Consider the following 15610-nt stretch of genomic DNA (forward strand, 5'->3'; position numbering starts at 1 on the left):
ATGATTCTCAATCAGCATTTTCTCCTCCATATTTGATGGAATATTATCAGACACTTTGTACCTCTCAGGATGACATCATTGTCCTTTCTTTTCCTCTGGTGGCTGAAACCGGGCACACAGCTGTGATTTACGAGCGCTGAGATGAGCGCTACAAATCTCTTCGCGTCATATTAGTCACCGGACGGCTGTTTGTTTATGAAAGGAACAGCGTATTAATGACGGTAACTGATGGTTGTTTAAACACTTCAGGTCTAGCCGACCTTCCTGCAGATAGGCGTCAGCCTCAGAGCGGAGTTATGAGGTCTTGTAGATGTTCTCCTTGTTGTGATTTGGAAGCTGTTTGTTTGTGAAGTGATTTTTCTGGAGGGTGCTCTGTTTTCAGGACAGCTCTGAGTGAGTGTGTGTGTTTGTGTTTTCTTGAAGTGCAGGTTGACCCAGTGGACTCCCGCTTGCTTCAGATGAGCTCTTGTATAGGAAAGCCTCTCGACCTCATGGCTCCTGGTGCTTCACTACGTTGCGTGCTCAGGCATTAGGCCTGCGCAGTACCCCTCTCACACTGTGATGGGATTAATTATTACTCATTACTTTGCTGGAGAAAGTAATTCCACTACTGTCTGCGTTACTCTCCTCTGTACCAGCTGGAAAGTACCAGGAGCAACAGACTACAGTTATGAATGCAAATCTCATTGTATCCGGTATGAATTTACATTGTGTATATGTTTGTACAGTCTGACAGTAAAGGTAAAGGTGCATGTATTTGTCACTGTCCGCATTTAACCCATCTGGTAGTGAACACACACTCACACACATATGTTAGGGGCAGTGAGTACACACACACACCCAGAGCGGTGGGCAGCCAACTCCAGCGCCCGGGGAGCAGAGAGGGTACTTGCTCAAGGGCCCAACAGTGGCAGCTTGCCGAGCCCGGGAATCGAACCCACAACCCTGTTATCGATATCCCGGCGCTCTAACCGCTGAGCCACCACTGCCTCGTAATAACGGTAGAGGGAATATAATCCAGTATGAATCTGCAGTCTATATAATTTGTACAGTTTGACAGTAATAACTGTTGAGGGAATATAATCCAGTATGAATCTGCAGTCTATATAATTTGTACAGTTTGACAGTAATAACTGTTGATGGAATATAATCCAGTATGAATCTGCAGTCTATATAATTTGTACAGTTTGACAGTAATAACTGTTGAGGGAATATAATCCAGTATGAATTTGCAGTGTATATAGTTTGTACAGTCTGACAGTAATAACTGTAGAGGGAATATAATCCAGTATGAATCTGCAGTGTATATAGTTTGTACAGTCTGATAGTACTAACTGCAGGGTGGGTTTTAATCCAGTATGAATCTACAGAGTATCCTTGTTTATATAGTCTGGCAGTAATAACTGTGGAGGGAAAAGAATCCAGCATAAATCTGCAATGTGAGAAGTTCATAAAGTCTGACAGTAATAACTGTAGATTGAATTTAATCCAGTATGAATCTGCAGTGTATGTAGTTCATACAGTCTGATAGTCCTAACTGTAGGGTGGGCTTATATCCAATATGAATCTACAGTGTATATTGTTCATATAGTCTGAAAGTAATAATTGTAGGGTGAATTTAATGAATATGTGTGTGTGTGTGTGTGTGTGTGTGTGTGTGTGTGTGTGTTTTCTGATGGTGATCTGTGTTTTGTAAGTGAGGTTGATGTGTTTAGTCTGAAGGTAGACTGCACTGATGGCTGCCTGTCTCCTGAAGTCACTCAGTGTGTGTACTAAATCAGCAGGAGCTTCAGTGGAGTATTGATCTGCTCTTCTTTACTTCCAGTCTACAGCCCTGGAGCAGCTGAATTATGTTTACCTGGAGACATTCTGGAACTTAATTGATTTTTGCTGTGATTTTAATCCAGTATGAATCTGAAGTGTGCAGTTTTCACATCCTGAACAAATTACAGTGCGTGTTTAATTCATACAGTCTGACAGTAGTAGCTGTTGGTTGATTTTAATCCAGTATGAATCTATAGTCGGTGTAGTTTATGTACTTTTGACAGTAATGACTCACTTTTAATCCAGTATGAATCTACAAGGTGTGTATTTCATACAGGCTGACAGTTATAACTGTGTGCCAATTTTAATCCAGTATGAATCTACAGCAAGTGAAGCTCATACAGTCTGACAGTAATAACTGTGGTGTGATTTTTAATCCAGTGTGAATCTACAGTAAGTGAAGCTCATACAGTCTGGCAGTAATAACTATGGGGTGATTTTTAATCCAGTATGAATCTACAGTAAGTGAAGCTCATACAGTCTGGCAGTAATAACTATGGGGTGATTTTAATCCAGTGTGAATCTACAGTAAGTGAAGCACCTACAGTCTGACAGTAATAACTGTTGAGTGATTTTAATCCAGTGTGAATCTACAGTAAGTGAAGCTCATACAGTCTGACAGTAATAACTGTTGGGTGATTTTAATCCAGTGTGAATTTACAGTAAGTGAAGCTCATACAGTCTGGTAGTAATAACTATGTGGTGATTTTAATCCAGTATGAATCTACAGTAAGTGAAGCTCATACAGTCTGGCAGTAATAACTGTTGGGTGATTTTAATCCAGTGTGAATCTACAGTAAGTGAAGCTCATACAGTCTGACAGTAATAACTGTTGGGTGATTTTAATCCAGTGTGAATCTACAGTAAGTGAAGCTCATACAGTCTGGCAGTAATAACTGTTGGGTGATTTTAATCCAGTGTGAATCTACAGTAAGTGAAGCTCATACAGTCTGGCAGTAATAACTGTTGGGTGATTTTAATCCAGTGTGAATCTACAGTAAGTGAAGCCCATACAGTCTGGCAGTAATAACTGTTGGGTGATTTTAATCCAGTGTGAATCTACAGTAAGTGAAGCCCATACAGTCTGGCAGTAATAACTGTTGGGTGATTTTAATCCAGTGTGAATCTACAGTAAGTGAAGCTCATACAGTCTGACAGTAATAACTGTTGGGTGATTTTAATCCAGTGTGAATCTACAGTAAGTGAAGCTCATACAGTCTGACAGTAATAACTGTTGGGTGATTTTAATCCAGTATGAATCTACAGTAAGTGAAGCTCATACAGTCTGGCAGTAATAACTGTTGGGTGATTTTAATCCAGTGTAAATCTACAGTAAGTGAAGCTCATACAGTCTGACAGTAATAACTGTTGGGTGATTTTAATCCAGTGTGAATCTACAGTAAGTGAAGCTCATACAGTCTGGCAGTAATAACTGTTGGGTGATTTTAATCCAGTGTGAATCTACAGTAAGTGAAGCTCATACAGTCTGACAGTAATAACTGTTGGGTGATTTTAATCCAGTGTGAATCTACAGTAAGTGAAGCTCATACAGTCTGGCAGTAATAACTGTTGGGTGATTTTAATCCAGTGTGAATCTACAGTAAGTGAAGCTCATACAGTCTGACAGTAATAACTGTTGGGTGATTTTAATCCAGTGTGAATCTACAGTAAGTGAAGCTCATACAGTCTGGTAGTAATAACTATGTGGTGATTTTAATCCAGTGTGAATCTACAGTAAGTGAAGCTCATACAGTCTGGTAGTAATAACTATGTGGTGATTTTAATCCAGTATGAATCTACAGTAAGTGAAGCTCATACAGTCTGACAGTAATAACTGTGGTGTGATTTTTAATCCAGTATGAATCTACAGTAAGTGAAGCTCATACAGTCTGGCAGTAATAACTGTTGGGTGATTTTAATCCAGTATGAATCTACAGTAAGTGAAGCTCATACAGTCTGGCAGTAATAACTGTGTGGTGATTTTAATCCAGTATGAATCTACAGTAAGTGAAGCACCTACAGTCTGACAGTAATAACTGTTGGGTGATTTTATCCAGTGTGAATCTACAGTAAGTGAAGCTCATACAGTCTGACAGTAATAACTGTTGGGTGATTTTAATCCAGTGTGAATCTACAGTAAGTGAAGCTCATACAGTCTGACAGTAATAACTGTTGGGTGATTTTAATCCAGTGTGAATCTACAGTAAGTGAAGCTCATACAGTCTGGCAGTAATAACTGTGTGGTGATTTTAATCCAGAGCTCAAACTTGAGGCTTTTAATTTTTGGCGTCCTGAGGAGTGTTGGATGAGCAACAGTATAGATCGCTGTCTGTCTCTCTCTCTCTCTCTCTCTCTCTCTCTCTCTCTCTCTCTCTCTCTCTCTCTCTCTCTTTTAGTCGGCTGAGACAACAGGGACCAGCAGGACAAATGGAAGAGCAAATGGGTTTTTAATTGGCCGGGGAATTCTCTCTCTCAGCTTTCAATTATTGAGGGAGATGGAGAGTAAGAAAGAAAGACAGAGTGACAGACAGCCAGAGAGAAATAACATGATGGAGAGAGAGAGAGAGAGGGTGAGGAGTCTGAACTGTTTTAGTTTAAATAATGTTTTGGAACTCAGGGTCTAATTAAGTTCGTCTGCTATTGTCAGAATTAATTACAGCAATCTGTAATTGCATATTAATGTGCTAACGACATAACTGTTTAAACGGCTGATTTAATAAAGCCTTGAAAATGTGCCGCAGTCAGCGTTCGCAGAAACCAGTTATGGGGCTTTGGAATTGGTGCATCCTTACCACTTCAGCCAGTTAGTTACTGTGTTACCATGTTCAGTCAAATACTGTTATTGAAGGACGTGGCAGAGAATGCCGTTTCCTCACCTTTGCTTTTCCCCTTTTTGAAAGAAACCCCTCCCTATGATCTCCCTATGAATTCAACTGAACTGTAAGTTTAATGTAACTTATATCTAACCTTAACCCTGACCTCTGTTGGGCAAACTATTAAGGATATTTCTGAAGATTAGTGAGGAATCTTATGTCGTCAGCCTTAGGGGACTTCCCTGGCCTAACCAGTCCCTTTGTGATTATTGAGCTCACTAGTCCACCAGTGCAGGGGTGGGCAACATGGGCCAGACTCCAGCACAGTTTGCTGATTTCCCTGCACTAAGATACCTACTAAACCTGGCAGTTAACAGGTGACTTGAATCAGGTGGGCTTGAGCAGGAAAGGCATTCCTGTGTGTGAAAGCCGGCCAAGGCCCTCCAGGACCGGAATTGCCCACCCCTGCTCTAATGGGTTTATTCTTGTTTTTAGCCTCGTAATAGCTTCTGTGACTTTCATTGGCACAGTTTCTCTTGTCCTCATGTTGAACAGTGGCAACTACATACTACCTAGGTGTGTGTGGGTGTGTGTTTGTGTGTGTTCATGGGTTTTCACTGTGCGTAGTGCTGAGATTGACCTACCAGGGACATAAGCCCTGCAGAATTAGGCTGTGTAGCAGTGGAGCTCTGTGGAGTTCTCTGTGTTCTCTGGAGTGATTCGATTGATTTGAACTTCATCCAATATCTTTGGGATGAGTTGGGAGGAGTGGAAAATCTGATGCTTCTGTGAGGTTGAATGCAATCAGATCTTCACAGCATTGTCCCAGCACCTAGTCTAAAGCCTTCCCAGAAGAGTAGAGGCTGTTACTGCAGGAAAGGAGGGCGAACTCTCTATTAATATCCTTGATTTCAGGAGAAATTGTACTGTTCTCTAGGTTTGTGGGCGGAGTGTGGATCGGCCTGTGGCTAATCAGTATTGAAAGGCTGTACAGTGTGTGTCCGGTTGTGTGGGATTGTTCAGCGTGAGCTAGAGCTCCAGGAGAGCAAACGCTTTAATAGGAGTCCGAATAGAAGCGGCTTTGAGACTGACAGGAGAGAACGCCTGCTCGGCCTACGTGTTGCAGTTTTTAGGTCTATGTGTGTGTGTGTGTGTGTGTGTGTGTGTGTGTGTGTGTGTGTGTGTGTGTGTGTGTGTGTGTGAGAGAGAGAGAGAGAGAGAGAGAGAGTGTGTGTGAGAGAGAGAGAAAGTGAGACATATTTTGGAGCAGGCAGTGTGTATGTGTGTGTTTTGGCATGGAGTGTGTTTGCATGAGGAAGAATGAGAGATTTGGGAGCAGTTGGTTATGAGTGTATGTGTGTATGGTGTTGGATGGTGTGTGTGTGTGTGTGTGTGTGTGTGTGTTTGATCCAGTCAGTATGGTGCAGACTGATAGCTTAACAGCTTCACAGATGCCTTTATCATCTCGCTAAAGCTAATGGGATTCACCACACACACACACACACACACACACTGGTGCAATACACTCCGCACCACACAACAGAACATACGGATGAAGGTGCTTGACTTCAGGCGGAGGAGTGGTGAAGTGAAGGGCCGAGAGTGAGCGAGAAGGTGGTGATGATTTGGAAGGTTGTGAGAAGAGATGTGAGAAAAATAGAATCGGGATCAGGGATTTATTTTGGCATTAAAAAGAGAAAGGTTCTAATGATTCCTAGACCACAGCAGTTGATTTGAGATGTTTAGGGTTTGAGGAATTCTGGAAAGTTGTAGATGTGAAGGCGATGTGAAGTTCTACAACATTCCACCCATAAACCTCAACATTTACACCACTCCATAAAAGGGCCCACATCCACAACATCCCATAAACCTCTACATCTATATCATATAAACCTCAGCATCTAAATGTTCCATAATCCTCCACGTCTACAGCATTCCATCAACCTCCGCATCTACAATGTTCTGTAAACTTTACCCTATTAAAAATTCTGTAAATCTTCCCTCTTACAACATTCTTTAAACCTCCACGTCTACGACATTCTGTACACCGTATCATATGTTGTCCTTAAACCTCAGCTGCGACGCTCCAAAAAACCTCAGCATCCAAAATATATCATGAACCTCCACATTTACAACGCTCCATAAAACGTCCGTATCCATAAATGCATCATCCTGGACCTAATCTGGAATTCCAGTAGATCTCCACGTCTGAAACGTCTTGTAGACCTCCACAGCTAAAACATCACGTAAACGTCCACATCTGAAACATCCCGTGAACACATCTGAAATATCCTATAAATCTGTCAACATCCTTTTGACCTAATCTGAAACGTCCTGTAAACCTCCACATCTGAAACATCCTATGAATCTGTAAACTTTTACATCTACATAAATCTGTAGACCTCCACATCTAAAACATCCTGTAAACCTCTACATCTGAAATCTCCTTTAAACCTCCACATCTGAAACATCCGGTAAACCTCCACATGTGAAGAGTCCTGTTAACCTCCACACCTGAAACATATGAATCGGTAAACTTCTACATCATCCTGTAGACCTAATCTGAAACCTCCTGTAAACCTGTAAAATTACCATATCTGAATCTTGTGGACCTTTACATCTGAAACATCCTGTAGACCATCACATCTGAAACTTCCTATGAATCTGTAAACTTTTACATCTACATCTTTCTCTAGACCTCCACATCTAAAACGTCCTGTAAACCTCCACATCTGAAACATCTCATCTCGTAAACCCCCACATCTGGGACATCCCGTAAACCCCCACGTCTGGGACATCCTGTAAACCTCCACATGTATAGAGTCCTGTTAACCTCCATGCCTGAAACATATAAATCTATAAACTTCTACATCTACATCATCCCATAGACATCTGAAACTTCCTATGAATCTGTAAACTTTTACATCGACATCATTCTGTAGACCTCCACATCTAAAATATCCTGTAAACTTCTACATCTGAAATCTCGTAAACCCCCACGTCTGGGACATCCTGTAAACCTCCACATGTGAGAAGTCCTGTTAACCTCCACGCCTGAAACATATGAATCTGTAAACTTCTACATCTACATCATCCCGTAGACATAATCTAAAACCTCCTGTAATCCTGCACATCTGAAACATCCTGTAAACCTATCACATCTAACACATCCTAATAATCTGTAAACTTCTGCAAATACATCATCTTGTCAACCTAATCTAAAACATCTTGTAAACCTCCACGTCTGGAACCTCTGATAAACCTCCACATCTGGAACGTCCAGTAAGCCTCCACATGTGAAGAGTCCTGTAAACCTCCATGCCTGAAACACATGAATCTGTAAACTTCTACATCTCCATCATCCCATATACCTGATCTAAAACATCCTGTAAACCTCCTCATCTTGAGCATCCAGTAAGCCTGGATATGTGTTTTGTAGGTAAAAGGAGACAGGCAGTGCTGGGTGAGAGCGTGTGTTCTGTTGCTGCAGAGACAGGTGGAACTGAGCTATTTTTAGTAGGAACACTTTTTTTCAGCAGCTGTAAAAAAACAGTAGCTTAGGTGGGATTTGCATTAATTCGGGTGAGGATGACAGAAGGGGAGTGAGATGGTGGTGAAATAATCGTGTGAGTGTGATGGCGGTGATGTCTGACTGACAGCTCGGTCACGAGCCATAATTTAAACCCTACACATCAGTACTGTACTCCTGCAGAGAGCACATTAACGCGAAATCATGCTAACAGTCCAACTCCACCACTATATATTCCGCATATTCTCTCACTGTCTCTCTCACTCTCTCTTACTGTGTCTGTACTTGTCTCTCACTCTCAGTCTGAAGCCAGTTCTCACTGGAGCAGAAACATGCTGTAGTGTTTATATTGACTGTGTTGTTTTGCAGAAAAAAGAAGCCTTACTTACTCTTCTGCTTCTCTTTCTGCTCCTCCTGCTCCCCTAATTTTGGACGTATCGACACCATTCCAACTCCAGATTCCCCTTTAGGATTGAACAGCGTGTCAATGTTTGATACAGATCACACAAATGCACTAGTAGCACCCAACTAACCTCATGGGGTACCACAGCAACCACTTACCAACACCTAAGCAACCACCTGAGATACCATAGGTGCTAGGTGGTTGCAATGATGCTGCCAGATGTTTGCTATGATGTTGCCAGGGTGGCTACTATAGTGTTGTGAAGTGGTTGATAGGGTGTTGCTTAGTAACTCTGTAGCAACCACCTGGAATGCCCCAGCAACAAGTTCCTAGTTCATGATGTAATTATTAACATTACATATCTGTGCTATTAATATTTGATTGAAACCTGTTTTTCTTTTCTTGTGTTTCCGTGTGTGTGTGTGTGTGTGTGTGTGTGTGTGTTTGTTTTTAGGTACTCATCGTGGCTGGGCTGCTGTTCAGATGCGGTTGTTGCATGAGCTGGTCTACGCATCTCGTCGCATGGGGAACCCCGGCCTCTCCGTCCGTCACCTGTCCTTTTTGCTGCAGACCATGCTGGACTTCCTGTCTGACCAAGGTTTTTAATTAAGAATATATACTTCCACTGTGACCAGAGTATAACACTGTAATGACTGATCAGGTTTGTCTAGAGGAATTATCCCTCAGGTAATCCCTCATGTGTTTAAAAAAAATCTAAAGAATTCAGAATGTCTCCAAATACTTAACGGTCAAAGAGTGTACACTTCCAGTTACACCCTCATGCCTTGCTGCAGGCAATGCTTGACTTCCTCAGACCAAGGTCTCTTCCTTTCTCACACACACACACACACTTAAAATTCTGTGCAGTGTTTTGACACAGCCTGTCTCTCAGCTTGAAGAAAGCATAGTCAGCTAGAAAACACACTCGGAGGGCAAAGACGGACAGTGAGGATACAGATACACACCTTCACCTTCAGCGCAGAGTGACACACTCAGTTTCATGCTGCATAAGTATTTGGACAGGGGCATGAGTTATGTAGTTTTACTACTATTCATCAATTCGTTTCATTTTAAATGAGGATCTGCCATTTTTAAAGTCTGAAAAGTCATATAAATATAAATATTACTTTTAACACTTATATGCAGTTTATTCCAGTAAGTGATGGAAAGCCCAACTTCTGTACCTTAAGAAGCTCTTGGGTTCCAGTATGTTTTGGGTCATAAAACACCACCATATCCGTTTTGCATTTTTGACCTAATATAAGCTGAAAGTAGAGCTCTATATGATTTAGAGTTCATCCTGATACTACAGTCAGCAGAGCATCATCTATATACAACAGTGACCATGAGTTGCATTGGCAGCCATACATGCTCATGCCTAAACAGTCCCTCCATCGTGTCTGCTGTCGGCTGATATTTCTGTAATTAGTTCATCCTGAGAGTCGATCAGATCCCATTTGTGAGTTAAGGCCACTAGGTTACCCTTGATTGGTATCAACGATTGGCCTGAACTGAGCTGATCAGTGATTGGCGATTGATATCGGCCCCAAAAACAAATCGGTTCATCTTTCGTATGGGATATTTTATTGCTACATATAGATACATAGAAATGCATTTGTATGGGACGTTATATTATACTGATGGTTATTTTAGATATATTGGATATATATGTATGTATGTGTGTGTTTGGGGGGGGGGGGGTGTGAGCTGCTTGACTACTCTCTAATGCCTCTCTCCGTCTCCTTGGAGAGGTGTGTATTATTCTTTATGTTGTCCACTAGTGATCCGCTAGATTGGTCTCTCGGTGGATGTGCCCTGTAATCCCCTTACACACACATCCACACACACACACACACACACACACACACACACACACACACACACACACACACACACACTTCTTCTCTCTCGCTCCGTTAGCTGTGGTTTATTTAGCCCTGTCAAACATGCTGTATTCTCCACAGGCAGACACAACTGCAAATGCAGCCTTTCTCTCAATTGCCTAGTTTGACCTCTACTGGCCATTTGGAGCTGAGCTGAGTTGAGCTGTGCTCAGGGTCACGTGACCCTAATTCACCTTCTCCTGCTGAGCTGACTTCCTGCTGAGGAGGAAGCTTATAATCCCCCAAGCCCCAAGCATGAGGTAGAACAAAGAGACAGTCGCAGAGAAGGAGCATGTCCTGATTGAAGTGTGTTCAGATACTGTGTGTTGTGGGTAAATCCGACCCACCCAGAGAGAGCCAGGCCAATTATGTTCTCCAGGACTCCCGGCCACAAGGCAGAGAGGTGGCCAAGGGGATTGTTCTTTTAATTTTCCTATTTGAAAGGTTCTGTTGCTTTGCTGGTGAAGTCATGGTGTGTTGACACTAGAGATGTAGGCTGGCTTTGCTAGAACCTTGATTACAGGTTACAGTTTAGCCCACTGTCACTATTCCCACTACAGCCTTGGTTGAGGCCTGACGTTTGGCTATACACTGCTGTTAAAATTCGATCAATTGATTTTTCCCTTCCTTTTCTCCAATCTGGTACTTCCAATTAACCCACACGTCCATACCACCCCCTTGCACAGCAATCCTCTTGACACTAGATGGGTAAGAACTTAACACATGCCCACTCCATACATTTGAAGCCATTGGCTCTTGAACTGCCACTGATGCGGCATCGCCAGGTAGCCGTCAGGCTCGGAGGAACGCGCCGGGTCCCTAGCTCCATCGCACCAGCTCACAGATGCCTGTGTCAGCCCACATCACTTAGGAGTGTTGCCATCTTCTGAAAAGGCTGTGCTCTCATGGCAAAGCGTCAGGGTTTAGGATTCGAACTCGCCACCCCCTGGGCCATAGAAGCATTTTTATTGACAAAGAAAAAAAACACACTTAATGTTCAGTGAATAACCTGAAATTGAAATTGGTCTCCAGTGGTACAAAGGTAAGCAATAAACTGCCAGGGAACTATTTATTAATTATGTAAATTGGCATTTTTAGGGAAGGAGTCATTGGTTAACAGTTACAGCTGGCCTGTAGAACGTTGGACAGTGTTGCAACAGACTGTTGCTGCACTCTCTACCACAGTATTTACTCAACACTGCACATTTAAGCTGCTCTCATAATGACTACAATAAGACACTAAACAAAGAAACACAGATAGAGCGTTTTAACCCTTAACAGTGTAGACCTTTCCTTTAGAGAAACTCCACATAAAGCCAGAGTGTGGTGAGTCCAGTATCCTGCACCATTAAAAGACTCTAACGAGTTCTGGTACAGCAAGAGGGCCGACGGACTCTAATCCACAACAGCATCAGATGACGAGTTTCTGAGAGTCAACAGTGTGTGATAGACAGCTTACATGTCTTGTAGCTCCACCTAACACTGAAGCAAGGCTTGGAGCTGCAAGTTTGCCAGGTGCAGTGGCAGTAAGAAGGTCCTTGTCTGGGCCATGGAGCACTGGCAGTGGATTACTGAAGAAATTGGGGGTGTTCTAAGACTTTTAACCGTACAACGTGAGCCCCTGGAGATCACAGTTTTAGAGCGGTGGCTGTAGAGATTTGATGTATGGAGAGAGCTGGAGAGTTAGCTGAAGCTAGCTGGAAGGAATGGCTTGTCAGAAAACATAGACGGGGTGAAGAACAGCGAGGGAACGCAGGCCTCCGTCTAATTAGCTATTTGTCGAGCTGTGTTTGTGGAGCTGGAAGTGTCAGGTGGGGTTATGCTGTCTGGGTGGAGCAGTGTGATAATAAGCTATTTGAGGTTGCTTTTTCGGAGCTATTTTCTGCTAACAGTTGTGAAAGTGAGGAGAGGTGGCCAAGTGAAGCTCTTTAATTAGAAGGCACGAGGACAGTCTGGAGAGTTCCTGTGAAATCAGAGGTGTAAATTGCAACGCCGAGCTTCGCCGTCTTCGCTCTGGCTTTGGCGGTGATGTGAAATTCAATGCTTTTTGAAGTGAATGTTTAGTAGCACATTTTCTAAATTGGTGTGTGTTAATGGAGGACGCAGAAGGAATATAAGCAGCAGTCTCGCAGTAGCGTTCAGGATGAACACTCAATGGTACACTGTGAAATTATACAGCAGGGCAAAGGTGTCTGGAAATGCTTTGGACTTTTGTTTTTTTCGGCTGCTTCGCTTTATTTTTTCCATCATAGAATCTGAATAGACCTGAATAGCAGCGTCCCAAGAACCACCTTGTAACCATCACATGACATTACAACATCTGCACCATTCCAACCAACTAGTGATGCCCTATTAGCCACCTGGAATACCATGTCAACTACCATGGCAGCACTCTAGCAATCAATTGGAACCATAGAAAGTGGTGTGAAAAAAACTCTAATCACTACAGATCTCCCAGAATCCACCTAGAAACCTAGCAACTCTCAAGAACCACCTGTGACGCTAACGAAACCTTGTAGCCATTTTGAATGGTATAGCATACAATAGCAACACCCTTTTTTTCATCAGACATGTCCTTATAACTAGTTATCTGCACCCTTCCAACCACCTAGTGATGCCCCGTAACCACCATGTCAAATACTTGGCAACACCTTAGCATTCCCTTTGGAATCCCTTAGGTTCCACCTAGAAACCTATCAACTCAGAAACCACATAGCTTAGCCAACTTGTATAGCTTTGCATAGTGTAAAAGCCAACTAGCAACATGCAAGCTACAATCAGACATGACATGGCAACTACTTGCTACTACTTAGCACTCTTCCGAACACCCAATGATGCCCTGTTAACCTCTTGGGATAGCATGGCAACACCAGAGCAACACACTAGCCATGACCTGGAGCACCATCCTGTGAAATGATACCACAGGGCAAACACCTGTAGAGATCTCATCCACATAGAAACACCATCCAAATCATCTAGCAACACCACATTAACCACCTGTGATAATACAGAAAACACATTATCACTCTGAATAGTAGTGCATAGTAAAGCAACCAGCTAGCAACACCCTAGCTGCAACCAGACATGCATAGCAACTAGTTGCACTCTTTGGAACACCTACCAGCCATTTGGTGACACCCTGTTAACCACCTGGGAATACGTAGCAACTACAGAGCTTCACGTGAAGCACCGTAGAAACCAGTAAGCTAGAGGTACTAGAGATTCCAAGGTATGCATATGGGATTCCAGGTGGTTGCAAGGGTGTTGCTGTTAGCTTGAAATATTAACTGAGGTCGCTAGGATGTTGCTTAGTGGTTGCTATGGTGTTGTAGGTGGTTGGTTTGAAATAAAGGTAGCTGTGTAGAAGTAAAAGTGTCATTTGTGCAGTGCAAATCCACTTCTACCTTTGAAATTTGTTGCCATGAGTGGGTTGAGCTGCCCCGATTGGTCACAGCCCTGCCTAATAAAATGGAAAAATAATAGAATTTTTTTATTTGTTTTCTGAATTCTGTCCTTTTAGTATGGGGATTACGCTCCCTGCATCATTCCAGTGCATTGTAGTCCACTGATAAATCCTGAGATCCGTCTCCTTTTCTCCACCTTCCAATCACTGCTTAGCAACCGTTGCTATGCAGCCTTCAGTTGTTTATCAGCATGCCAGTGCTTGAATTGAAAGTGACAGCAGGTCAAAAAGGGACCTAGGTGAGCTGTAAAGGTGAAAGCCTGTCCTTTGTAGAGTACATTATTCCTTTTCTGATGAAGCTGAAGTTGGCTTCTGTATTTGAAGTGAATTTTGCATTCCACCTTAAATAGGGCACCAGTTAAGGTACGATGGAAAATTCCTAGAAGCAGGCGATAACTGCTTGCAGCTTCAGCCTAAATCAATTTCTGAAGCCAAAGGTTATCAAATAAAATCTTTCTTGTTCTGCGATATCGAATAATGTTGAGAGGTGGCTGTATCAGTGCCCGCATTCTCCACCTTGAGCTTATGGGGCAGCTGTGGTTAGAGAAGAGGGCTTGGGACCAGAAGAGCCCCTAGAAATGCTCTGCTCAGGTCCCACACCCAGGCCCACCCCCAAATGTGGAGGTTGAAATCCAATGCACTGCTGTGCAGTGGCTGTAAAGTGTTTCTAATTCTAATTAAAGCTCACAGCTGTTCACAGTCTGCTGTTGTTTTCAGTCACCGCTGGATGGAAGTGTTGAGTCAGGCGGCATGATTAAACAGCTATATCCTAATGTGTGAGATACAAGGACAAAAGTATTGAGACACCTAATTGTTTCTTTTAAAATGAAGGGTATTAAAAAGAGTTTATCCTGCTGTTGGAGTTGGACAACTGTCAGCTGTCCAGGGAAGGCTTTCTCCTGTGAGGATTTGATTGCATTCATCGACAAAAGCATCCCCAACTGCCCAACTCCTCCCAAAAGTGATGGAACATTCATCATTCCACTGCTCCACAGCTCAATTCTGGGGGGCCTTCATAACCCCTCTAGCCCACGCCTGGCATTAGGCAGCAGGGTGCCAATATTTTCATGTTTGTCCTTTGTAGAGAGTCCTATTCTGTTGGCTGTACTTCTCTACATGGACTTGGCAAGCTGTGTGTGTTCGCAACTTAGAGTAGCTGAATGCATTCATTCGTTCCTGTCCGCAAACATTTGGACATATAGCGTAGCCTGGCGACTTTTTCACAGGCCTACCCAAAAACATGTTTCTGCCTACACCCCTAGAAGAACGTCAGTATTGGTGGTGTTTAAAGCAGAAGGAAGTAGAGAGGATGACTAAGATATGCAACGTTATATGAGTCCCAGGACTTTTATTGGAGTACCAGATTCGGTGCTTTATCCAGAAGCTCCTTTTTGTGGCTTTAGAACGTCTTCAGACAAGAGTCTTCTAAATCTGTTCTTAGTTTCTAGCCTCAGCTCGTCTTTTATTTAGTAGTCGTTGTTATCCTTGTCTGAACTTGCACTTAAGGATGTGGATAGTTTCCATAGAAACGCTGTTGCTGGTGTTACTCTGGTGTGAAGTTACAGACGGTGTCCCTAGGGTCTGTTTGGGCCTCGTCTGCGATAGTACCTGTTCACTACACTCTTGTTAACAACAACTTGGAAATGCTAGACGTTACAGTAGCTGCTTCCTTCCTGCTCCTGCTGGTGGTTCCCT

The 15610-nt window shown here is 42.9% G+C and overlaps 1 protein-coding gene across 2 annotated transcripts in view; it reads left to right on the top strand.

The window, feature by feature from the left end:
- Positions 1-15610, top strand: part of trappc9 (trafficking protein particle complex subunit 9) — a 316053-nt gene that overhangs the window by 26489 nt on the left and 273954 nt on the right. For both annotated transcript variants that reach the window (XM_072674281.1, XM_072674282.1), the window contains one exon: positions 9024-9167. In XM_072674281.1, the coding sequence (XP_072530382.1) occupies positions 9024-9167 (144 nt within the window). The remainder of the gene's footprint in view (positions 1-9023; positions 9168-15610) is intronic.

This window comes from Salminus brasiliensis, chromosome 2, assembly GCF_030463535.1.
Source record: "Salminus brasiliensis chromosome 2, fSalBra1.hap2, whole genome shotgun sequence".
Lineage (NCBI taxonomy): Eukaryota > Metazoa > Chordata > Actinopteri > Characiformes > Bryconidae > Salminus > Salminus brasiliensis.